This window comes from Melanaphis sacchari, unplaced genomic scaffold (genome assembly GCF_002803265.2).
Source record: "Melanaphis sacchari strain LSU unplaced genomic scaffold, SCAv2.0 Contig0_pilon_pilon, whole genome shotgun sequence".
Classification (NCBI taxonomy): Eukaryota; Metazoa; Arthropoda; class Insecta; order Hemiptera; family Aphididae; genus Melanaphis; species Melanaphis sacchari.
Genome location: NW_020270366.1, coordinates 22010366 through 22037605, shown reverse-complemented (window position 1 = coordinate 22037605; position 27240 = coordinate 22010366). Strand labels below are relative to the sequence as shown.

At 29.1% G+C, this 27240-nt stretch overlaps 1 protein-coding gene across 4 annotated transcripts in view; it reads left to right on the top strand.

The window, feature by feature from the left end:
- Window positions 1-27240, top strand: part of LOC112603302 — a 54558-nt gene that overhangs the window by 11924 nt on the left and 15394 nt on the right. The window contains exons 1-3 of one of the 4 annotated variants that reach the window (XM_025351829.1): window positions 6297-6756; window positions 19876-20296; window positions 25945-26079. In XM_025351829.1, coding sequence (XP_025207614.1) covers window positions 20147-20296; window positions 25945-26079 — 285 coding nt within the window. In that variant the 5' untranslated portion in view covers window positions 6297-6756; window positions 19876-20146. Of the gene's footprint in view, window positions 1-6296; window positions 6757-7167; window positions 7634-11343; window positions 11761-19712; window positions 20297-25944; window positions 26080-27240 lie in introns of those variants that run through there. The other 3 variants (XM_025351821.1, XM_025351813.1, XM_025351838.1) reach the window with 3 other exon arrangements.

Below are 27240 nucleotides of genomic sequence, written 5' to 3'. Positions count from 1 at the left end.
ATCGTTGTCTCCAATTAAATGAAATTGTATGTTCTACTTATTATTTTTTACACATGAATTTTATACTTTTTTTACTTGTTAATTTGTTTACGAAACTACATGCATTGCAATATTGTTCAAGACAGTGTTACATTAAAATGCACGGTAGTAGTAAAGTGAAATTATTAGTAGTAAGTATAAGAGAAGGATTAAAAACTTAAGATACCTATTTAAATTTCCAAAAGAAGTGCAGTTTTCGATTTTTTTGAATAAACATTATTAAAATTCCACGAAAGATAATATATTTTACGAAATTGTTTATTTTTTTTTTTTTATTTGTTGAATAGATAATCAATATTTGGAAATTATGTAGTGTTAAAAAATTTGTGAGATACTTAAATTAAATACCTAAGAAATTTATGTTTATATACAATTAATTTCTACATTGAATAACTGAAAAGTTCAAACATTTAGATAGGAAGTCTGGTTGTAACTACCATGATGACTAAAGGTCAGATTTCTAACATATTTTAATTTGTTTTTAGAGTACGCTACGGCTGGCGGTTGAATCATAGTTCACACAAACTGTTCATGGAAATTAAGAATTTTTTTTTTTTTTTGTTGTCAAAATATTTATTTAAACGTTTGAATATTCAATAATATTACTTTTGTTATAAATCTATTTGTCACATTTTCTATGGATAAGACTCGTAAATTTTATCTAAATCACTAAAATAATTTTTCCAATTGTTTTTAAGGGAAATAAAAAACGTTCTTTTTTTGAAGGGGGGGTCTAAACCTTCTTCCAATTTCTGCCAATGTGTTATATACCTCTATAAGCCGTAGTCACCTATTGTAGTATTGCTGTTTAGTGTATGTATAGTATATATTGTTAAGTTTAAACCGCACATCTATATTTAGGAATTAGAGGCTAGTATATTTGGTAATTAGTTTTTAAAGTCCTAAAAAATAAAAAATAAAAAATAAAATACTAAAATAAAATACCCAATTTTATACAAACGTGTATACAGAGCAGTAGGATATAAAAGGTTGTATATTATAGTATTGTACGTGCACCTATCTACATAAATATCCATTCATATAAATAATTGTGGATTATAAACTATACGCGGGCATTACACGGAACTAAATACCATTTAGAGTGGTAAAACAGGAATATAATAACACTGGCGAATGAAACAGAAATAAATTCAGATAATGCGTATGGGTCAGAAACAACCAATGAATTGACAAAGGCGGCTCAACTGAAGTTAGTAAAAGTTGATGAAACTCACGATGGTCATGTGAAAATAATTTTTGAATGTTTAATTTTAACACAGAACTTCGTTGTATGAGAAATGTAAAAAAAGTTGTTTGTAATGATTATAATGTGGTATTATTATCATATTATATGTTGTATAACATAATACAATATAATAGTAACAATATAATGTATCATTATTTAAATTTTATATATATCGTAGGTAATGGGTCATAGTAAAAACTTTATTAAAAATGATAAAATTATTAACTACACAAGAATAATTTATGAAAATTAAAAATATTTTAAATTCTCCATATAAATTGTTTTTATTTTAAACAATTTTTAAGTTTAAAATTAAAGAATTTCTCTTACTATGTAAATACTATTTAGACGATATTTTCCATCTAAGAGATCACTAAACGAATGTCTATGAGCATTACTATTCTATTATCGTTGCACAGTGGCCGATACGACGTATGCGTGTTTATGAAATATCTATATCTATATGCGTATAATATATACGCGTTACTACTCTAAAAAACACGGACTCGTGTGAACGGACATAATATAGTAAAAGATTCTTATATTATACTGCATACTAGATTAGGTACTCTAAATACAGTAAATTTAAAATAATTGAAGATTTTCACTAACATGTCATCTTGTGTTGGAAAAATGTCCGTGGATTTAAAAATTGTAATCTATATTTAGGTAGTAGATGGAAATATAAAAGATGTACACATATTATTATACGTGATTGTCCATTTCAATTTAATAAAATAACTCAGAGAATGACGAATCAATATTTATTTGATGACACGAGTTCCTTATCTACGAATGTAATAGAGAAAAAAAGTCTGTTAACGTATGTATAGTTATCAACAAGCGTAATAGCACGTCACGATGTTAAACCTATATACTGCTCGGTTTGCCAGAGAATCTAGATAAAACGTGTGAGAAAGACGTCGGGTCTTTGGGTATTCCATATAATTTATGAGTATGTATTATACACGCGCAGGGGCGACGACATCGTCGGTACTCGTGGACTACCGTGACACAAGAAAAACCCACACAACACACAGCTCCCAGCGGCAGGATCGTTCACCCCCATAATTTATGGAATCACTTAATCCGCGACGTTAATGGACTGGCGCGACGCGCGTTCGATATGGCGTCCATTAATTCGATTAGAACGCGTCGACGTCGTATTAGCAATACACACAATATTATATACATTATATACACTAAAGCGTACGCCAAATAGTCGAATTCGATGTGTCCTTTTTAAAACGGTTTCGTTTTCACGACAAGCTTAGCAGCGCACGTATATATTATTTTGCATTATAGTTTGTAGCGCTCGATGATCACACGTTTTGCAATGGGATGCTTAACGTATGCCGTTAGAATCGTCGAAAAAGAACGATGGTGTTTGCAATTTATATACATTACATTATATATAATATATGTGTGTGTGCGTGTTTTACGTCGCGTGAATAGGCTTTTCTCATCGCCGTACGTGGATTAAACGGAAACGAGTTTTCCATCGCGAGAAATACAATCGATTCGTTAACTGCTGCGGCTTTCTTTGAAATTGTATAAAAAAAAAACCCCAATCCAATATCGTTAATTTGTCGTCACGTTCCCCTGAGTGTACGAGTCAGTCTCGTCATTTATACGCTACCCTAACATACATTATGTATTACGCACCCGATTGTCCACGATATTATGGACTATGGACCATTGGTTTTATGATTTATTTTAAATTCAGTTGGTATGGACTATTGACGAGAACTGTGGTTCATCAATTTCCTTTTACACTTAGAGTAAAAAAAGGAATTGTGCATGCTGTTAATATAAACGATGAACGTGCGCATAGTTACGTGACGACGACGACGACGACGACAATGACGGGGTGGCATTTCCGTAAAATAAAAAAAAAAAACGAAAAAATAGAACAACCGCTGTGGACTACGCCCTTAAAACACTCATATAATAATAATAATCATATCCGTTACTCGTGTTTGTAAATAAGTTGGATACCTTTGGATACCTGTAGTAACTACACATGCAGTGGGTGTTCAAAATAGTTGTTTGGACTTTCGGTCACGCGCGTGTGAATTTTCCCCCGGGTTTTGATGGCGCCAATACTACAGCCGTTAACATAGTTGTACACCAGTTATGATACATTATTAGTTTTTGTGATTCTGTATTAATTTCTCGAAGGAACCCATTGAATATCGATCGATTTCCCATTACGAGCGAACAGCGAAAATTCCTGTACGGGGTCTGATTAGCAACATGTGTGTATCCCAAATAGTCTACACCAGAGATCACCAATTAATATTTTTGAAGGACCACATTAGGAATCTAAAAAATTTTCACGGGCTTTCAAAATTTCAAGTATCTACATAATTTTTAACATACGAGTATAATGATAATATTTTTAAATTGGATGTAATAAGAACATTATTTTTTTTATTTATTATTTTCTATTCAAAAACATTAAGAATATAATAATTTATTACAAATATTTGAAAAAAATTAAAATTAAAATAAATTATAAATACAATAAATATAAAAATAATAATTCACAACAATAACACATATAATTATGTTGTCATAATATATTATGTTATTTATTCTTTGTCTGTGGGCTGGATAAAATTTGTTCGGGGATCGCCATGTGGTAACTCCTGATCTACATTGATACAATATATTTTATTAAAATATTATATGAATGTAAAATTTCTATGATACTATGGTGAAAATAAATTCGTCAACCCTGCGCCGAGGCCAATTTAATGAGTAGAAAAAACTGTGTACCAATCGTACAGTTGCGTACGGTGTTTAACGATGGTACATTTTTCATAAAACTATTTGGTATCGTTATTTTCATGCAACGTTGACACGCTGGGAAATCACAAATAAATATGCTACACTATTTTTTTCGGGTAGTGGAAAATTAGTAAAACATAAAACATTCGATCAAAATAATTACGATGTCTGTATATGGCAAAAGCTTGTAATTGTTTCGACTTATAATCTAACTAACCAGAGGTAAAAATAAAAAGACGTGTAAAACTTTTATGCAGTTATATTGACTAACTACGATGATCGTTTTAAATAAATTAAATTATGGGCGAGCATAATCATTTCATAAATTAAATAAAAATGAAAATCTGTATCATAAAAAAAAAAATATTTATTTTATTACTGTAATCTTTTTACTCGAAATTGACCTTTCTCTTTTTACCCAATTATGATTAACTATTTTTCTTTTTTTGATCAATGATATTGGTATTATTTTCATCCATAATTTTACATTAAATATTTTAGAGCAAGTATAAATCAAAATAATTAATGTTTGATATTTGTTTATTGTTTATATTTACTTAGGTTTTTTTTCCTATGTTTATGATAACTATTTAAAAACTCTGAAGTATAATTATAGGTTTATAAACAAAAAAGGTCATGTTTTAACTAAAAAACCTTTTAATTTATATCAGTAACAGTGTTTTTAGACAGTGATAATATTATTTGTATATAAAATAATAACAACAGATGGTTTTGAGTCATTTTTATGTATTCTTTAATTGAGTTTTTATTGTAATTTACCGCTTTTATATGTACACGGTTTACATAAAAAGTCCAATAAATAATAAGAAAATTCCAAAAAATAATTATTTTGATGCATGCTACCAAAATTTTGAACGTAAAACTGTAGATTAAAAGAATATAATAATTATTATTGGAGAAAAAGAGAAAATATTTTCTCAAACTTGGGAAAAGAGAGGAAGGTCATATGTATACGATAGAAATTATGCCTTATTATACTATGCGACCAAAAAGGTAAATCATACTCAATCGTAAATTTTACCTAATTTAATTGTTTTCTACCGAGTAGGTAATATAGTGCACAATGGCATAGTATGATTTTAGTAATATAAACACACACGAATTTATATAATACAATATCAACCAATAGGCTCAATATTATAATCTATACACACACACACACATATATATATATTATTTTATAAGTATTATACATTTTACATTTCGTGCGATTATTATCGACTTCGTATATTAAACAAATAAATACAATTTACACACAACGCACTACTTTAGAAGTTCATATACATATATGTCGACTAATAATAAACTATGTACATATATTTTAATTAATATCTATAATTTTCATACGCACGTGTACTGGTAGTAATACCATTACTGGGCATTGTTTGCACTGTGTCTGTATGATGAAATCAACCGAATGCGGACGGTAGAAACGTGTACCGGATGAGGATAGGAACGAATAAATTACACGTGATTTACATAAAAGCTGTCGCCTCCACCGTACGATGGTTCACAGTACGAATATCATACACTTCATAACAAACGCACACACGACTACGCGAGTATAGCAAAACTTATTGGTCTCGACGAGGCGCTGTTGATCAATTGTCACTTGAACGGGCCGAAGGGCGATTGGACGACGATAGGACGTATCTGTATATCTTTAATTCTTTATATTAAACATATGACATGAACCGTGCGTGCGCCAGACGATTCGCAAGAAAAGTGCGTTGATTTCGTTTCCAATTTGATGTGCAGGGCGTCGCACGGAAATAATCGCAGTGCAGTTAGGTACAGTTTGCTCCGTACGAACGATCTACTGTCTCTCGGTTAATTCCTATATTATTCTGCACTCTGGTGTTTTCAATTCCGTCTCAAGACCTATCGCCGTCCCCGCGACCGCGTTACGATGCGGTGACGTGTAGTAGTGTCGTGTCGTGAAGAGGCGGTGATGGGGAGGGTCGTTGACGGTAGAAAATGAGAAAAATTAAAACTCGACGAATCCGGGGGGGGGGGGGGGGGGGAGGGCAGAGCAACGGCACGAACGAACGAACGGACGGACGAACACATACCTTGTGCACACGACCGAAGTACCGAACGTAAGGCGCGTGCTCGGATCACCACACCTCGGCGGCGGCGGTAACAGCGATACGCCGACGACGTATCCACCACACGCGCAGTCGGTGCCCATCGCCAGCGGTAGAAACCTACGGGACGCACTCGTCCTCGAGTACCGCCGTGTCCTACACACGTTCAGGTGTAGTCTTGCTCGGCGCACGTACGACCGCGAAATCCGCCGGCACGGTCAGTCCGCCCGCCGCTCGCGAAGCACAGTAAATTGAAGTCACGTGCTCGCCGCACTCTTGCCGATCGGATAATATTATTGTACGGGAAAAATTGTCGTGTTCGAAAGCCCGTCTGGTGTATCGACACGTAAATCGTTTTCACGGACATTAACTGTTGCTCGGCGCTCAAAACTACCTGTTGGACACATACCCCGCGAACGCCACCGCCGCCGTTCACCACCGGTTTTCCGCGCGATTCGTACGATTTTCGTATTACATTATTGTTACTATTATTATGATTTGTGTTATTTAAACCGGCGATCCCGCGATGACGCGGGCTCCGATGTCCGGTCGTTCACGTCGCCGCCGGCCGTACGTATTACCGTACAGTATAATATAATAATAATAATATTATTATTATTATTATTATTATTACTATTATTATTATTATCATAGTGCTATGATAATGCGTTTTCGTTTCGCCGTTGCACGCTGCAGCGTTGCGTAATATTTTGATCATATTTTGAATATTTCTATGATACTGTCTATATGATTATAATGTCGCACGTCACGGCGTTTGTTGTAACGAGTCACGATACGATAGAGTTACGACGACGTTTTTTCATTTTTCAACCCCTTCAGAGAAATCGTTGGGATTTGGTTTTTTTGTTTTTTTAGCCCGTCAAAAAGCTCCGAAATCTAACGTTTTGCCAGTCCGCGCGCGCGTCTATGTGAGATTACTACCTCCTACTATATTACACTATATATGTATGTACGTGTTCGATATAAATATATTATTTTGTTGTACATAATGGCGAGGATCAGGTGAAAATACATAAAGCGTAGTGTCGAACCCCGCCGAACGAAATTCAAAAATCCACGAAATGTTATTTTATTACTGCAATCGTCTTGTTCTCTACCGCAATTGCCCCGTTGGAAACGTTTCCTGAACCAACCCATATACGGTTTATCTGCGCCCAACATGTTGTGTATAGAGGTACCTACACATAAACACACATACACACACATATATATATACTTAGTCCTTTCGTCCGGTCTTGTTTTTGACGGGAAAACGTTTAGACCGTGTACATAGTAAAGCGTGTGTCCGCGACGACATACGTATTTGAGTATTATGTTGCCGCCGTGCACTTATAATAATTGTCGCGGGTCCGAAGAAGGAAATACGCACGATGTCTGCCGCCGATATATTTGACCGACCAGCTCTGCGATATACGTCGTAAGCCATGTGAGTAATATTCAATACATACTTATGGAAAATAAATATTAATAAAACACTCTCCGGGACAATAATCTCGATTATTCTCGATATATCGTCTGTACACATTATGTTAGCCATTATTAAGTCGATCGGTCGTATCGCGTAGAGTATTTTTGTGTGGTAAGAACACCATTGTTGTACATCTGCGTTCGCACTTCGCACTATTAAATCACCCGTAGAAAATCATAAACCAATATTTTTAGAGATCCTCAAGTCAGGAAATTAAATATTGAAAAGTTTTTTGGATCCGTCAAAATGTAAATTACACGTTCATCTAATGAAATTAAAGTAAAAATAAAAAATAATTAACATATTTCACATTCGCAAGCCAGATGAGTTTCGTCCGTGGCCCATCATTTGGTGATTCTGATATGGGGTTCGTTCTGGACGTATAAAAAATTTAACTGCACTATTCTCATGCATCCGACACGTATCTATATATATACATAGAAGTCGGTGAAATATTATTGTTTAAAAATTACGCTGTCACCGCCCGTATATATAATAATATTATGCGTATCTGTTATACTTACATAAATTTCTATTTTTTATTCGTGAAAATTTTACGCTGTTGAATTAGACATGAAAGTTTTTAGTGCGAAACGCACAGAAACGTATATTAAAGGCGCCATGATTTTACTACCGCATATATACCAGACGTCTGTAATATGGTCATATGTATAATATATATTCGAAGACATAAAACATGTATTGAAAACAATCAATAAATACAAATTATTATTGCGAATCGAGATGATTTTTTTGAATATACTCAATAATCGAAATTGATAATTGAATGTATATCTATATCGCGATATTTTAAAATAATAGTAACGATTCATCGCGTTTTAGAATATTTCTCATAAGTGATAACAAACTTTACATATCTAAGTATATAGATTATTAATTCATGTAAACAAATCAAAACTAACTTTAAAAGTATAATTAAATTTTTTTTTTTACATTTTATATGGTGCTAAAAATAAAACTATTATAGATCTATTTTTTTATTTGTTGAGAAATTCCTTTTTGATAATATCCAATTATTATTACATTTTGTAAAAATGTGAAAATATACTTAGAACCTATTTCTAATAATAATTCAAACATCTGTTCATTAAACTATAAAACTAAGTTTCGCATTAGTGTCAAACATAATAGATTATTGATTTGATATTTATTGAATGTATTATATTGTATTCAACCATAATTTTATTTCATTATATTTTTTAACGAAGTACGTCGATTTAAAATTCTTCAGTATGCAAAAGTGTGTTTGTTGAATGCGACAATTTAATTTAATTTTTACAGATGTATATTATTATTATTATTTTTTTTTTTGCGCTGAATAAATAGTATAAACAGTATTTATTATTTATCAAATACTTATTATATAGCTCAATGGCTATAAAGTTTGTAAAAAATAGTTACAAAATAATGAATTTACTAATCGACAACATGATGTTCTTAATAATTATTTTATTATTGTTGTAGAAGTATACATATTTTATTAATTTACTATATAAATTAATTAAATATTTGAAATCATATATTTTTTTCAAAAATATTATTTCAAATAATAAAAAAAAACCCATTATTGTAAGTCTAATTGATTATATAGAATGTTTTTGACGTAGATAATAACATGTTTTATTCATAATAAAACCAAATTAATTTTACATATTGTATAACAATAACTATTATCATAGAATACTTTTACAAACTATAGGCAATTAAAAAAGTGACTAGTAAAAAATAATATGTCAATTTTTAATGAAAATCTCGTGTGTAAAGTAACTTAATTAAGTGGTTTTATTGTATTAAATAGGTCGAGAAAATTGAGATAATTTATTATTGGATTGTAGACAAGCCGGTAAAATACTTAAGAAACTCGAAACTTTGAAATATTAAGGAATTGTTTGACGTTTTTATCATGATCAATAACCATGCATACATTTTACCTACATTACATACATAGATATACGGAGCAATATCATAATTTAGTCTATGAATTACGATAAATTTGTTTGAATATCACTTAAACACCATCTGAAATGCAATAATTTAAAATCATTACCACGGTATATCATAATTTTTTTGTTCGGTCAATGAAACAAAATAGAGTTAAACTACGACGGAATACAATTGTGTAATATTGTTTTATTTATATAAATACCTACGAAGACTTATCAGTGAAACATAACGGCTCCGTTCAATGAATACCTAATAAAATATACGCATAATTATTATTGCAAACGTATAATAATAATTTATAATTTCTGTTATTATAAGTACACTATGTTTATACTTTTTTACGTACAATTATTATTTGCTATATATATTATGGATGATTGAAAAATTCTACCGATAGTTTTTTTACCAATTTTATTTTTAAATTAAAATACAACTAAATTTTATTGTTGTGTATGAAACAATTTACTTCTAAATTTAATACTAAAATCAATAAAATAACACGTTCAATGCCATAAGCTATTATTTTTATTGGTTAGAGATATGGTTTTTTTATATTATTATCATGTACGCAAATAATTATGCGTTAGTAATACATCTAGAGAGTTGATGTTATGTTCCGATAAAGGGTATTACTACATTTTTCCAATTGTACATAATAATAGCTTGAGTTTATTTTATTTTATTTTACATATAAATATATATTATATTTTTATTTATATGTATAATATATGTGTGCATTTTTTTATTTTTACCTATATAATATCAGTGAAATTTAAATGTCATAAATTTGACTCGAATTATTCTTTTCTACAACCATTACCTAATACTCAACTAATAATATCATTAACAGAAATTAATTTATTAAATACTTTCATAAAATTTATTTAGTAACACTTCTAGATGCTGAGTGAAGCCATGGATGTATTTATTTTATCATAATGTGTTTGTTGTATGTGTGTGCATGAGTACACGATAAGTTATCGATAAAATGCTTCGATATTTAAAAATCGGGATGGTTTTGAATACCAAATCAATCCTAGTTGTTATTTTAGAGCGATCAAGCTTAAAAATTTCTAATACCTATTTTTATAATTGGGAAAAACTAATATAAAATAAAGGAAAAATGGGAATTTTTACGCAAATCCAATTTTTGATAAAATTGATTTTGTTTTTTTGATATAATTCAAAAAACTAATAACAGTAAACACTTAAGATTTTCACCAAATGATTATATTATCATTTTCTATGAATAATACAATTTTTAATTTTTTTAAAATTATTTATAGATATAAAATCATTAATTAATTTTAGATTTTTTTTATAAATTTCGATAAAAAATTATTTGCTCGGAAAAAGTGTTTGAAAATTTAATACTAAGCTTATTTTTTTTTAATTAAAATATATTGAAAATCTAAAGTCACATTTTTTTATAACCATTAAGAGTTAAAATGTTGACAACATTCAATACAAAATTTCTCATATGTAGTTCAAATTAAAAGCATAAAATTTAAAAAATATACAAAATTATTTTGTATAGACATTTTAAATTCTAATTTGTTAGAAATTACTGATTTAAACAATAAACGATTGACATATTTAAACTATTCGAGACGAATATATAGAGTTGTTCGTTTGCTTATTTAAACCATCAGTTATTCTTTTATGTCCTTTGCTAAATTTTATTTAAAATTTTTGTTTCACAGGAGTGTGACGGGAGTTTGTGCGGCGGAAAACAGAAACGGAGGTGGTGGCGGTGACAGCGACGACGTCGACGACTACGGCGTCGGCGGCGGTGTTCACGCAGTGGATCTCGCACGCGGACACCGTAATCACCGTGCCTATCGTAGGGGGAAGCGTACGCCGCCGACGACACAAGCATGTACGCGGCGGCCGGTGGCGCGTCGCTGGCCAGCAGACGGCACAAGCCCAAGCACCGGAACACGGCGGACGCGGATGCGCTGATCCACCAACAGTTCCAGCGCCGGTTCCAGCAGCACCAGCAGCAGTATGCGCCCGCGTCCGTGGAACACCAACTCCGCGCCTCGTCGTCGCTGACGCCGTCCACGCCAATGTCACCATTCGGTCAAATCCGGTTGTCGGGCCCGTTCGATCCAGCAGAGGTACATATAGAGAGCGACTGATCCAAACACGACCTGACCTAACCCCCACAAAAACCTACCCCCCTCGCAATTTATATCGCGAAACAAAAAAAAGAAAAACATAAATATATAGTATGGCTACCGTTTTTAATGCACAACCGCGATTCTTTAGAAGTGGCCAAGTGAGACCTAGGCTCTGAATTTGAGGCGTTTTACTCCGGTGCAGAACGTCGTATTCGAAATGAAAAAATAAAAATGGGAAAATTGTATTATTTAATTGCATTACAAATGTGATGTTGTGCGTAGAGAAATCATTAAGGAATTTCTCAGTAATAATCAGTAATGGTTTAATGCTTTATGCGCGTAATAAGTACAATAAGCATAAAAAGCATAAAAGACAACTATATCGTGGTCGAACACGTTTTGATAACGAGGCATTTATGACACGGCAAAACCTAGGGATAGATACATGTATGGTACATTTAGAAAATCATATGGTGCTTTATCTGTTTTGCGAACTGGTTATATAGCCTTAATTTGCTTCCCGGAGGAGATAACAGTTATTATGGTTTATCATCCAACATTAGCCGGCCATGACATTTTTGGTGTATTTCAACACCATTTTTTTCTACTTTTACCGAAAGACTGAAAATTATTCTGAAGTCCGTTAATTTTAAATGAATTAATATTAATATAGTTAGAAATTTATGTTAAGTTTCGCAATTATTTTCATGCTAATTTTTGGAATTATTTTTGCTCAGTGCCTATCATACATAATATCATGATCAACATTAATAATAATTAGGGGTAGGTTATATACGCAATTTAGAACATGCATTTTATTTTGTTAAATTATAATTAAAATTAAAATATGCAATAAACGTTTAATAGAATATTCAATAAATTTTCCAATAATTTCCAAGTATAGAATGAAAAGAAGGAACTTAATAATTTTAAAATAAATTAAATTAATTTTTATAATATAATTTTATACAATCATTTTTATTGGTATTACTTTTAAATAAGTTCATAACATTTTCAATCCATTTTTAAATTTTTTAAATTATTTAGATTTAATTAAATTGAATTTAGTAGCGTAATGCATTATGGAATTTATAATTTTACATTACTTTCATTTAAATAATTCATAAAACGTGCATTTTTTAAATTTACAACTAAAATATCTGTTATACAAATTTTATTTAATAATATGTTACAAATAATAATAAATTATTTGTATCAATATCAGGTGATTTGTGGACATTACTGAACAATTTTTTGTTAATTGAAAAAAAATCATACCAATACATTTAAATATTAGCATCACATACATTTCTTATTTATAAACAAAAAATCTTAAGGCACATGTCTATTATCGGTGTTTATTGTATACTATAATTAATACCTTTGCAGAGGTTATGTGATTGAAATTGCTGTCTACTTAGGTGAATCATTAATTTAAATACTACAGATTTATCACACTGAATTCGTAACTCTTATCCTTTAACGCACTACGGGTGCATATACCGAGATTGATAATATCGATAAGGCTCGGTTAATTATACGCGTCAGTGTTAATACATTGCTCTCCGAATCGTGGGTTTAAGTTCTACGATACGTATTAATTTTTCACCTTATTTACGACGTGTTTCTTTTGACTATGGATTCTCTTCATTTCTGAACACTCAGAAAAAATTCGTTTTCCAGTAGAAAGGCCGTTGTATAAACTCAGTATAAACTGTACCGCAATCACTCACATCAGTTGTATCCTCCCTACCCGAAAATAGTATTAAAAAAAGAAAAATTGAAGTTTATATCCTGTGTATTAATTTATTAACCTATCACGTATTAACGATTTATTTGTTTTTGATGGAAAATATATTTCAAATATGTCAAATAATACCTAATAATAATTTATAATAATATTACTGTTTTCTCTCATACGGACAATCGGGCACACACGTGCAAACGCCGTCATTATTTTAACATAGCATACAATTTTTATAACTAAATATTCATTTTAACAATATTGTATTGGGCGATTAAGTTGAACAAATAAATATCGACCCTTATTACGTCATAATAATAATAATAATAATAATAATAATACATTAGTAAAATTATTAACATAATAATATTATATCTATTATTTTTAGACGGCGCAAAGTATAGGCAATATAAGTGTATAACTGTATAGAAGAATATGTGTTTTAAAAAACGTTTGATATAGATGATGACGTGCCCTATGGCATGAGATGACTTTAAATTCTTGAATTATTATGCTTGTTGAAAAAGATATACAATTATAGTATTAGTCGATCATTTTATTATTAATGGTAGGTATATGTTTAAAGTGAGGAAAACGATTACACACCTATAGGCCCTCTTTTTACGAAACGTTATTCATATTATAATATTTAAAAGTATTTTTCTTCCGGTAATTACGCGATGCGTAAAAATACTTTTTCGCTTCATTTGATGGCTATAACATCTATCCGTTTTATGCGATTGAACATGCTTTACACGATATTATCGAAGTTCGTGAAGTGGAAATGTATTTCGGGAATAGAACGATTTCTTAAAATTAATGCAACATGATATATTATTATACCTATAATATAGATAACGTGATTTTATGAGGCTTATGGTCATATTATGACTAAGAGTTGATTTTTTTTACTCCATACATCTTTATATGAAGAAATACTTATATATATTTTATTTTATTGTCATATTTTGTATATTTTTATTATTAAACCTATTATAATTACAACTGGTGGTTAAAATGCTAGTATAAAATCCAATATGAGTACAGAACACTATATATATATATATATATCATTGTTTTTATTTTCATTTATTAGACTAAAATATTTTTATTCAAAATTGGAGTTTTAAATTTTTCATTTTTTGTACAATAATATTAACAATTACCGTAAAATGGTTTATTATTTAATAATAATCCCATTTAGACAAAAAATCGGAACGGAATTAAGTTTCTTAGTATACAAACATTAATACTTCTAATAAATTATAGTAGTTTGAGTTTTTAGATAGATTAACATTTTAAAATATTCTTTTGATGATCTTCGATTTTAAATTTGTAAATTATATCGAATTCTGTATAAAATGTTAAGCTTAACGATAAAACCATGTTTGCACACATAAATGCACCCCAGTATATATTGAACGAACATAATATACAGTATAGTTTAGTTTGTTTAACTACAATCGTTACGAGTTTGTTTATATTGTGTATTGTATCTACATAAGGACGTAAGAAAAGTATATGTCATTTTATGAAATTGTATCTCATCAATCTCTCAAACTTTAAACAACTTTAGTTAACTTTTTACTTAACTCATTTAAATCGATACAGTTGAATAATATATTCGTTTTAATTTTATTATATAATAAAATGATAATTATCATATTTTGTTATGTTTACTTCATTTAAAATTAAGACTACATACCAAATAAAAATTTGTTATTTATAATATTTGATTTAAAGATAATTTTGTTTGATGATAAATCCAGGAAAAAATTTTAATTAAAAGAATTAAAAAATAAAAATGTAAAAATTCCAAATCGATTAAAATTATATATTATATTGATGAATTTGGTTCTAATTTAATTGACGCATATTTTTATTTTATAGAAATAGCCGTTCGTTTTGAGTTAATAAGAGACAATAAGTTTTTCATAGGTAATAAAAAGAAGGTAATTTAACATTAATGCGTTTATCGGGTAACTCAAAAAATATTATGTTTTCACTGTGATGTGGTTTATTTTTCTCATCTCGTAATCCAACGAGGTTGGTAGCGCGGAATAAGAGGAGGTTTCGACCAAGCACTTGGAAATGAATTCTAAAAAAATTATGTTTTATTCTACCTCTGAGGCGTAAAAATCCAAATTTCCGTTCTATTATGTTATAGTTTTAAAAAATATTTTTTTTTTCATAGTTTTAATATAAAATAATATCTTGGTAAATGCAAATACTATCTCAACAACGTTCGTTTAAGATGTGGATATTATACTCTATTGAGTGACACTATATATAGTACGGTATAATATTAGCTGTTATGTGCAGATCTCCTACTCGTATAAACTATATTATTTAAAACATAAATATAACATTGAACAAAAAAAAAAAAAAAAAAAAAAATTCACTAGGTTTTTAATAAAGTATATTTTTGTGATATTTTAATTTTAAATTTATTTCACTCTATCACGTTTAGTCTTTAAACATTTAATAAATGTATACGAAAATTTTTATTCGAGGAAAACATTCGTAAAAATTCAATATAAAAATATGTCAACACATTACATATCTATTCAAAAAGAGTTATTAATTTTAAATTAAATCATGATCGGTGTATTTCCTTACAAACTTCATAAATTGTATACTTAAATAATATTTATACCATGCTTATAGGTAAGTATAATACTTTTACACATATTGTGTTGTGTTCCTTCAAATTATGTTTACTGAATACTGTGGGACAATACATTCATTTTGAAAGTCTTATTTGATTTATTAAATAAATATTAAATAAAAATGATGTGATAACATATAATATCGTATACTTATATGACTGCAGTCAATTACGATTGCTATTGACCTAAAAAAAAAAAATATAACAGTAGATTCGTTTTTGAAATTGTAATAAAAATGCTGTTTTCATTCATGCTGTAGATATTCTTTTATCTTGTCAAATAATGGATGTCATAAAAAAAAACTACGTTATGTAAATCGGCAATAACATAATAAACGGTTTTTTTATTAGACCTTAAACATGTGAGCATACACACGTCATCAAATATGCATTATGTCTGAGTATATAATATAGGTAAATATGTGTATTATATTATATTTCATCAAAGATGAAATATTACATTGCCAATAACTGTAAGCTGTGACCCGTGGTTTGGATTATCGTGTCGAAATCCTGTCGCATTTTTAGAAGACTGTCATTAAAAAGCCACAAAATCTGTATTGAGCTAGATTGTCAAGAAAATAATAACACACGCGGTTAATGCACATCGCTTGTCATCACTGTGTATCTGTAGTATATGTAATACGTATATTGTTTTGTGTTTTTATTTTTTGACATAAGTAGAATATAATAATTTAAAGACAATTATTGTTCTAAATTTAATATATGATCGAACGATTTAATATTTTTTAAATACCTATTTTAAATTACTTATTTTTTTTACCTATTTAAAATTACATGGTAGTAGAAAATATGAAATATCATTAAATGTTTAATAACGAAAATATTAACGTCATATAATCTACAAATCGAGAAGTTGATTGCAAACTTCGGTTATATTAGTGGAAATCTTTTTTTTTAAGTTTTTATTTTATTTTATCGTTAAAAGAAAAAAATGTCATCATCGAGCTTTAATTTATTTATTTTTCTGTATAACGTTTTCACATTTAATAATATTTACCTGGTTTAATTAATTATACGTAATGAATACATTGTTAGTTTAGATTATAATATTATGTATAAAACAAAAATTCAAATATCTAAATTTTTTAAATTAATTATTTTATGATCGTTTTTATGAATGTCTAGATTATTTTTTATAGATTGGACGAATGCGGAAATATATTAATCGATCATATATATTAATAGTAAATTATCTTCATAATGCTGTATATAACGCACGATTTGGGTAAATCTGGTCTTTCTAGAATTATGTATTATATATATACTAAACAATTTAAATAATATTTTAATGATATAACAATTTGTTTTGCAAAAGTAACACAAAATAAGTGTAAAATCAGCGATTTTTTCTAACTTTAGTGATTAATATTATTAGAATTGCTAATAAATATATTAAAGTATCAACATATTACCCTACATAATAATTAATACGTTAAAAACAAACAACTATGTGTTTCAATGTATAGTAACGGATTGTAATATAAACACATAGGTAGTTGATTTCCATAGGGATTATCTTACTATATTATACTACATGGTTTAGATATGATTATAATGATATTGTATAATGTAGATTATTTAATATATTATAATTATGAGTTATTTATAATATTATATTATAAGCGAACGACAAAATATATAAATAATAACCACGCTTCCTATGTGGAATGGAGCTGGAAAAGTGTCAAATCGAAAATTATAACGCGGATGTCATAATAATATGCTCTTTATATTATGTACGAGTAGGTGCATTGATATGTTTTCGGAGACGAAATAATTAATTAAATCGTTATTGTAAGTCCCGTGGTTTTACTGAGTGGATACCGTGAAAAAAAAGGGTGCTCACGGTATGATAGCGTACTGCGTATACGATGTATATATAACATTACACAAGCACCGAACGGTCAATTAACCAAAGGGTTATAATTACTTTCGCAACAAAAAAAAATGTAACGCGGTCGAATTTGATCAATCGCTTGCCTGCCAACGCAGTATAGTATATCCATCTATTATGTATAGTGAACTTTATTATTTTTTGTTTGTTGTAAATATATGTATTATATTGTTTATTATAGCTGTCATTTATTCGACGCTAAGCCGAGACATCGAATTAACCTTTTGATTTCGCAGTGCGCTGTTAAATTACCTCACTGTTTTTCATTCACCCTGCAGTACTCTGATGTTCTATATCTCTCTCACTCTTTCACTTCTCGCCTATTCAATTTATTATACAGGGTGTTTTAACGTTTTGAGAATCATTTCAAGAAAGTGATGAGAGAAATTGAAATTATACTTTTCATTTAACAGATGTGGAGCTTTTAAAGGTATTTACAGGAGTTCAACCAAACCATGCTGTGTAATCTTAATATATTTATTGTATAAAAAACGTAAAATATTCTATTATAAGTGAAGTGACAGATTTCAACATTTTTCTTTATGGGAAAGAGATTTTGGTTATTTATTATATTATCAGTAATTAAATAGAGTTACTTGAATTTGACTTAACACATTTACACGGCATTAATCTTCGATTGTGTATTCGATAAAAGATAATATAGTGTGAGTATCCATAAAAATATGAAACATTATTGTATATACTTTTGAGAGGGAGAAATTCTTGAATAGCGTGATTTTTTTTTTTTATCGCACTCAATGAACAAGTTAATTGCATAAAATTATAATTTGGCTATTCCTGAAAAAATATGGCATTTATCGAACAAAAATTTTTTGACTTCTTTTATACTTGACTATATAAAAATGACAAAATCATATCGCATCATGTAATAACAATTAAATGTTGGATAATTGTACATGGAAATATATTAAACATTAAAAATCAATTTATTGATTTTTATTTTTCGTTAATTAGCGTATTTATTGATTCATCTACTTAATTTATGTCTATGTTATTAAATATTTAAAAATAAATTTAGTCTAATTCAAGTTTCTGCATTATAATGATTTTGTAAATTTTTTATTTAATTAATATAATTGATAACCACAAAGATGCAGTGGATCGTGTTATACAGGTCGAAAAAAATTAATGTTCTAAATGCTTTTGAGTTTTTGTACAAAATACTTATTAAAAACTGTATGTTTATCGAAGAACTTGCGCATTATTTAATTTAAATTTTAATATCATTTTTAACGGAAAAAATTATTCTTCAGCAGTTTGTGTAAAATATAAATAAGGCGAGTATATTTTAATTAAAAGTTTGAAATTATATTTAATATAATAATAAATAAGGACATTTATTACGAGTACGTATATTAGTATACCGTTTATGAAAAATTATCACTGATAATACATAAATATTAAATAACGACCCGCTCACTTATCCACAATATTTTATTCTCGATAAATTCTATGCAACATTTATTTGTTTTATAGGATAACTCTCTCGATATATTGTATATTATAATGATTGGCATAATATTAATTTAAAAAGATTTTCTCACTCCCGCGAATCCATCATTGATCCCATATATTTATATTATACACACTTACGTTCATATATTTATAGGACAGCCGTAACGACGCGACGTCCTACAGTCGGTGTTCGTCTATACGCATATTTAGCGCGCGCGCGTTATTTATCGGCAAAACGTTGGAGTCGGTGTAATGACTTTTTTGAGTTCCGAAAACGAAAAACAAAACCACTCTGTGTACTAACAGGTGCCGATGTCTTTCGTCGCGGCGGTATTAGAGTCGTTTCGGTCGCCGTCGCCGCTCATCCTGTTCCGCCGCAAGAGCGTGCAAACCGCGTCGGACCACCATCTCCTCTGTGGTGTGCCGCTAAAGACAACTGCGGTCTGACGCAAGTGCACGGTAAACGGATGGACATCAAATCGGCAGCCGTGGCGGCGGCGGCGACCGCGCCGGAAACGACGACGACAACGCACCGGTCACGGCCGGAAGCGTTCCCAGGCCGTGGTGAGCACTAGTGATGGCCAGCTCAGGTATGCACGCAGCACTATACATACGAGAAAGGCAAAAGATCCGCGTGAAGAGGATCCGTAGAGATAGGTTCCAATTACCCAGTCACGTGGCCACCAAGAACATCGCCCCGTTTCCGGAGTTCCCACCTACAACATGGGTACGTATACGCATGACGTAATAATTTTGACGTGAGTGCAGCCCTACACGGATTTAGGGCGATCGGTCTGCACCGTGCTTACCCTGCTGTCGTAATTTCATACCAGGACAATATAATATTGGCCACCTGCCAGTTCTTGTTCCTGTCATAATATTATATGTCAGCTGTCACCCAGTGCATAGTATTCTATTAAATATGTATTATAAGGTTCACAGAGGGAAGTATTGATCGAGACGATAGTATCGTGAATGCGTAAATATTCGCATATTTTGTAACAGTTTGTAGAAAAACTAAATAGTTAATATAGATTCATTGGCCGAATTTGGAAAAAAATGTGGAAAGGCTCTATAGTTTTGAGTTGAACACAATATTATTAGCATTCAAAAACACTTGAATATAAAAGTAATACGCAGGCGTCTATGGCCTATGCCCGACACGTCCGCTTTGTAGTATTTATACTAATGGCTAAAACAGATATTGTATAATTAATACAAATTAGGTAATCATTATTTTAATTTGTTTTTTATTTAACTTGCCTACTCATCTTATTACAATTCAAGTACGTGTGAAAGGCTGCGTGCAAATACAGTCAGTCAATTACGGATAAAATAATTAACTCTATCCTAGTAAAAATCGGTAATATGTATATAACAATTTCATAAATTATTCGTTTCAAATGTTTTTATATAATTTTTGCCATTTTTCGATGAATAAAATAAGGAGGTATTTCATAATATGTCAATAACTGAGGAGTATCACCCCCTTACCTACACACTCTAAACACTGAGTATAGTTTGTTATAATTCATAACCGATCAAAATTCGTATCTTAACTTGTCCTATTAAAAAATTTACACTGACTACTAATATACTTCAGTGTTTTTTAGTAAACAAACTAGTATTGATAGTAGTATTGATTTACATTTTTTAAATGCTGCAAAAAAAAAGTGTTTAATAATATGTTTTGGATACTTAAAAAAATTCGTATAGGAATGATGAATGGGGGCCCTATTGTTCGTTTTTTTCGCGACGACAAATTATCCGATTACCCAGCCATGCATCAACCCAGTGGTGCAATCAAAAGAAATTATAAGGTATATTCACATGCTCAACCGGACACTAAAAGCGGAGGTACGAAATTCGTTTTTTTTTTTTTAATATTGTTGCCCTATATTATATTTTGAATTTTTTTTAATAGATAATTCAAAACAAACTTGGATTTAACCATAATTTTAATAAATTACTTAATATACTAATATAATACCAACGCAGTTTTCATGTAAGACTTATAATTACTGGAAGTTCAAAATTTTTTCTGTAAACTTGAAATTCATAATATGTGTTTTGTAAATAGCATTAAAAGAGAGTGCACGTTTGAAAAATTTGTGAGTTCTGTGACCGTTTCATTCAAAAAACAATATACTTTTATATGACGTATACTAATTACTCGTTGATTTCCTCGAAACTATATAATTAATACAGTTTGTGATAATACTTAAAAATTGTAAAAAATAATTTCAGAAATGAGATGAATCGAATATAATAATACCGGATATTTCAAATACTTTTTTTTAATGGGAAGGGGCTATTATTTCGCTCCCGGGCTCAAATTTAAAGTTATGCCGCCAGCATTTAATTTTCAATCTGTTTTATGTATTTTTAATACTTACTGTAGTTTAGTCCATTCCTTAAAGCCTACAACAACAACAAATTTAAATACTTGTAGTATTTGTAATAAAATGAATATGATGAACTGATTAACAAGTCAATTTTCTTAAACGCTCTAAAAAGTACTAAAAGTTTCTAAAAAAATCAATTTAATTTTCTAAACGTGCCCAGAAAAAATATCCTAACAATTTTTTTTCTACAAAATATGTTTTTTTTTTTTGAATATAGTATAAAGATTTAAAATATTTTGTTCAGGTAAAGATTGTTAATTGAAAATTAAAAATTAATTTTAAGTTTAATGGTCAATGACACACGCAGTGGTCATTAATAAAATTTATGTCTTTTTTTTCGGTTTTATTTTTTTACATTAATTGATGAAGCGGTAGGTGTTTAATTGGGTGGGTAAGTTTTGAATGTTAATTTATATACATAACTTGTAACATAAGAAAAACATTTAAAACCGTATAAAATTAACCAAAGCATGAAAATGATAAAAAATCAATAATATAAAAATAAAATAAAGAATAAATATTCGATTATTAAATTTTTTGATGTTCATACGTAACGAATTTTGTGCTTAAATAATAATGGTTTCGAACATTCAGGAAAAAATTAATTTTTGCATTTAAATCCATTCACTGAAAAAATATACATTTAGAGTGTTGTAGCCATTGTAGGTATACCAATTGAAAGATTTATAAGTTAAAAAATATTTTACACAAAAACATTATTATTGTATTGATATAAAATATTGGTTAAGTATTTACTACATTAGAACATAGATTTATTTTAAAACATTTAAAAAATGTATTTGTACTTTATTTGTGCAGTGTTGTGATATATTTGTTATTTATATAAATATAAATTTATTCACAAACATGCTCTGTATCTGTATCTTAGTCTGTATTATACTGTTACATGCAAATGTATAGAAAATAGTATGATATATTTTGCATACCATTTAGTTAAATATGCGTCTATGCCATATATTTAACTACCAATTTTTGTTAATGAAAAAAAAAAAACAATCGAATTTATGCGAATATTAATTAAATAAGATAATAAGAACAATAACTTGTTACCATAATGTTAATTTTTTTATTAGGTTTTACTTTTCTAAATAATGACAATTATTATAACAATCGTTTTAAATATTATTTTAAGTTGATTTTTAGATATTAAACTATTAATATTATGTATAAAACATAGTCATGAAGGTACTATATAAATCATTATGTACATGCATGTTATTTATAGTGTATTAATAAGTACGGTGAGTTTAATATCATTATTCATTAATATCAAAAAAAAAAAAAAAAAAGCAACAAGCAAACAAACTTAAAACAGCTTAAAGACAATCGTATATGAAAATTAATGTCTTAAATATGACAGAAAATGTGTTTAAAAAAATTATCACTAGGTTCGTGTTTCTTGGAATAATTTTTTTCTGTCACGGCTATTCGTATTATATCTGGTCGGGAAAACTGAAAGCGACGTGCGATAACGCTGTACACACTCACTTAATTTACACGATCATCTAGAAAGATGGAATTGGTTTGTTTATTTAATAATTTTCTCATTTTATTTTTTTTTTTTATATATAACATATTATATTATAATATATGAAATCCAATTCGAAGAGCGAAACATTCAATTGCTCCGAAATGTTGACAATTCTCTTCGCTCGCTCTGGCACAAATCGAACGACCACTTTCATATAACTACATAGAACACACACACACAATATAAATAAATATATATATATATATATACACTATTATAACTAACATATTAAACAAGAAAAACCGTGTATAGTAGAACTTATGTCTTTGTGTGTTATTTTTTTGGAAAAGAGACCGAAAATACTACTAAGCTAGAACCGTTTTAAGGGTTTTTACGATAAATTAACCGGGACAAACATTATTATTAAACTTGCTCTCACACCACACACATACACTTTGTGCGGTCTACCGAGTCGGACTACTCCTCTCCTATCCATTCAGCGCTGGAATTAAATTCGATTAAGACATGACGCCGAAGCACTATATACTAATAATAATAATACGCACGCAATTCGGTATGCGGTCTGCAATCCGTTTTGTTGAATAAGCGAAGGTGGCTAATTTCGAGTCATTTTCGTTGTAAAAGTTTCAAATGTATTGGTGTGAGCGCACAACAGTAGTTGTAATTGTGTGTGCCTACCGCACGTCCGCACTACAACGTTATCATAAAATATTGTATAAATTTAATAAAGCGCTAGTCGAATAGACGTTTTTGGATGACACTACGCGTAGAACGGATAAGACCTATACAATATATGAGTTTTCATTTTAACTTCATAATCAAGTAAATATTTAAAAAAACTCATAATTTAAGAATTCAACAAGTAAGTTAATTTTAATCATCATATTTCTTATAATATTATTATGTTTGTTCTGGAAAATAAAAGAACATAATTTATTATTTGTAATAAATAATACATATTGCTATTGTACTTCATTATTTTTCTATTTAAAATTGATGGATGAATAGTTTCTTAATTATTTAAAACTAAAATAATATTTTATAAACTTTTAACATTTTAATGTTATCTTAAAATGATTTATTAATAAGTCAATTAGTTCTTAGAAATACTTTCAAAATACGTATATAATATTTATACTTTCTATTCTATAATATAGACTAAGGAAATTTTTTTCTTTACAGTTTGTTTTTGATAAATCACTGTTTAGTAGGTATTCAAAAGGTATAATATTTTTTTTAAGATTTAATTATAACATTATCAAATATACCTACTAAATTAAATTGCTGCAATTCTGAAAAAATAAACATTAAATATTTATATGTAAATTATAAAAAAAAAAAATAATAAATTTAATATTTTATTTCCATTTACTCTCCACTGAACAAGTATATAACATATTATAATGGTAAAAAATTATTAAAAAAATCATTATTGATGTAATGTGTTTAATTGAATAGTGAATGCGAGAAACATTTTAAATTTCATTAATTTTGTCAGAATCACGGTGTGAAATAAATTACTGAATCTGACACCAATTCACTTTGTGAGTTATATTTAAACTGCACTGTGTTTTTGTAGTTGTTGTAAAAATAAGGTACCTAATTTATAAAGAAGTACCCGAAGCAACATTATGCTTATCTCAAAATTACCATAGTCCTTTGTTTAAATCACGAATGTCACATAAAACGTATATTGTTAAAAAACACGAATTTGGATTTATTTTATTTGAGTTTAACTCCCGTGACATTTCGTGTCAACCTTACAAAAAACTTTTTTTCAAGCACTTCAAAATTAAGAAAATCTTATTGTTATGTTTGAGAAAACGGTCATTCAAAATAACTATTGCCTAACAGTAGTATGTTTATTTACTCTAATTAAAAGAATTAAGAAAAATTTTTAGCAGTTATTTTTAAAAAGTACTTGTTTGATTTAAATATTTAAAAAAAATTAAATAAATTGTATCAAAATTAAATCAATTAAAAGTTCATCTAAAAACGAATGTAAAGCAAAACGTTTTCTTTGATTTTTTCTAGCACTATTTAAATATTTTATTTTTTAATAGTTTAATATTTGAATATCATAAATTTATTGTAAAGACAATTTTATACGTTTTGTAATTCTTTAAAATTTAAAACATCTTATTTAGTGAAAATATATTATAAAATTCTAAAAAGTATTTCAATTTAAATATTAAAACTAAAAGTACTATAAAACGAAATTGAATTTTGGGTAGATAAGATAAATAGTTTTATGAAAATTGCCTAAATAATATTCTATAATATAAAAAAAAAAAAAAAAATATATATACATATACACAAGTCAAAAACGAGTCTGTATTCGATTTAAATATTTTTCCCGTTTAAAATTCGGATGAATTGTTTTCGAAGTCAATGCATATACTATAAAATACATATATAACGACATTATTGTCATTGGGTGTATTATAAACATTTCAGAATAAGACAGCAGCTTCGGTAGCTTGGCCTGGACCAGTCGGTCCGTCTCCAGACAGCGATGGCACGGCACCAGGTGATTCCATACTCATACACCTGCCGGCTGAGGCACATTTGAAATGGACGAAAAAAAATAAGGCAAGTGTCTGTTGTAATACTCGTTATTTATTATTATCTATATACAACACTTGACGTGTATACAGTACACACACTGACACGTGACTAGTAAAATAAATAAATAAAATCGCTTTTTCGCTAAACAAAAATAAATAAATAAATAAATAAATTAAAGTCTAAAAAGGACGTGTCCCGTTCGACAAAAATATTCTGTTACTTTTTTTTGTCCGCCCGTATAATCCGTTACCCCGATTTCACAGCAATCCGTTGAAAACTTGGTCCATTAAAATCTTCCATTCTTCTAGGTAGGATTCGTAGGGTTCATAAGTGAGTTATCATGATCATATATATTACTCTCCATATACCTTCCGGGGTAAGTTTGCTGTTCAGAAGTGAAATGAATAATGATATACATTAATATTAATAAAAATTATGAAACTTATGTTGGAAATAATTTACGAGGGCTATTTCAAAATCAATATCCAATATATTACAGCTTACTACATACGGATATTTTTTTCATATGTTGCTAAATGCCACATTATTCGCAGTACATTATTGTCTCATGTATAACATGCCGAATTTTAACCGTTTTTGTTTTGTATTATTTTTATATTTGCCGAAATAACATGAAGAGTACAATTTTATCTCTCGCCGCTTAGTCTATGAGATGTTTTGAAACCTAACAGGTACAGATTTGTGATAGCCCGAAATTTCAAATACGATTCTGTGTAGAGTACTACGAGAAATTTCAGAAAATCTTTTTGAAAAAACTAAAATTATAAAACGCTTGTTTTATCGAACAAATTGGTCGACTTTGTGAACCACGTCTTCGGTCATGATTGATTTGTCCCTTTGGGTCCCTTCATTATGCACACCTGTGCGTCCGTTTTTAAATTGTCATCACCAATCAAGTACCAAACTATCTCTCATCACTGTATTGCAGTAAACAGCACATATATCAGACGATAAATTTGAGTTGTGCCATTTCCTTCGGCTTGTAAAAAAACGAATTACACTTTACACCTCACAGATGATGCAAGATAAAATTGTACTCTCCGGATGGTTTTAACAAACATAAGAACAATAATGAACGAAAAAAATCAAAATTCGGCATATAAACGAAGTATCTGAACCTAAGTAAATCATTACACATAAAAAGTTGACTCTGAAATAGCTTTT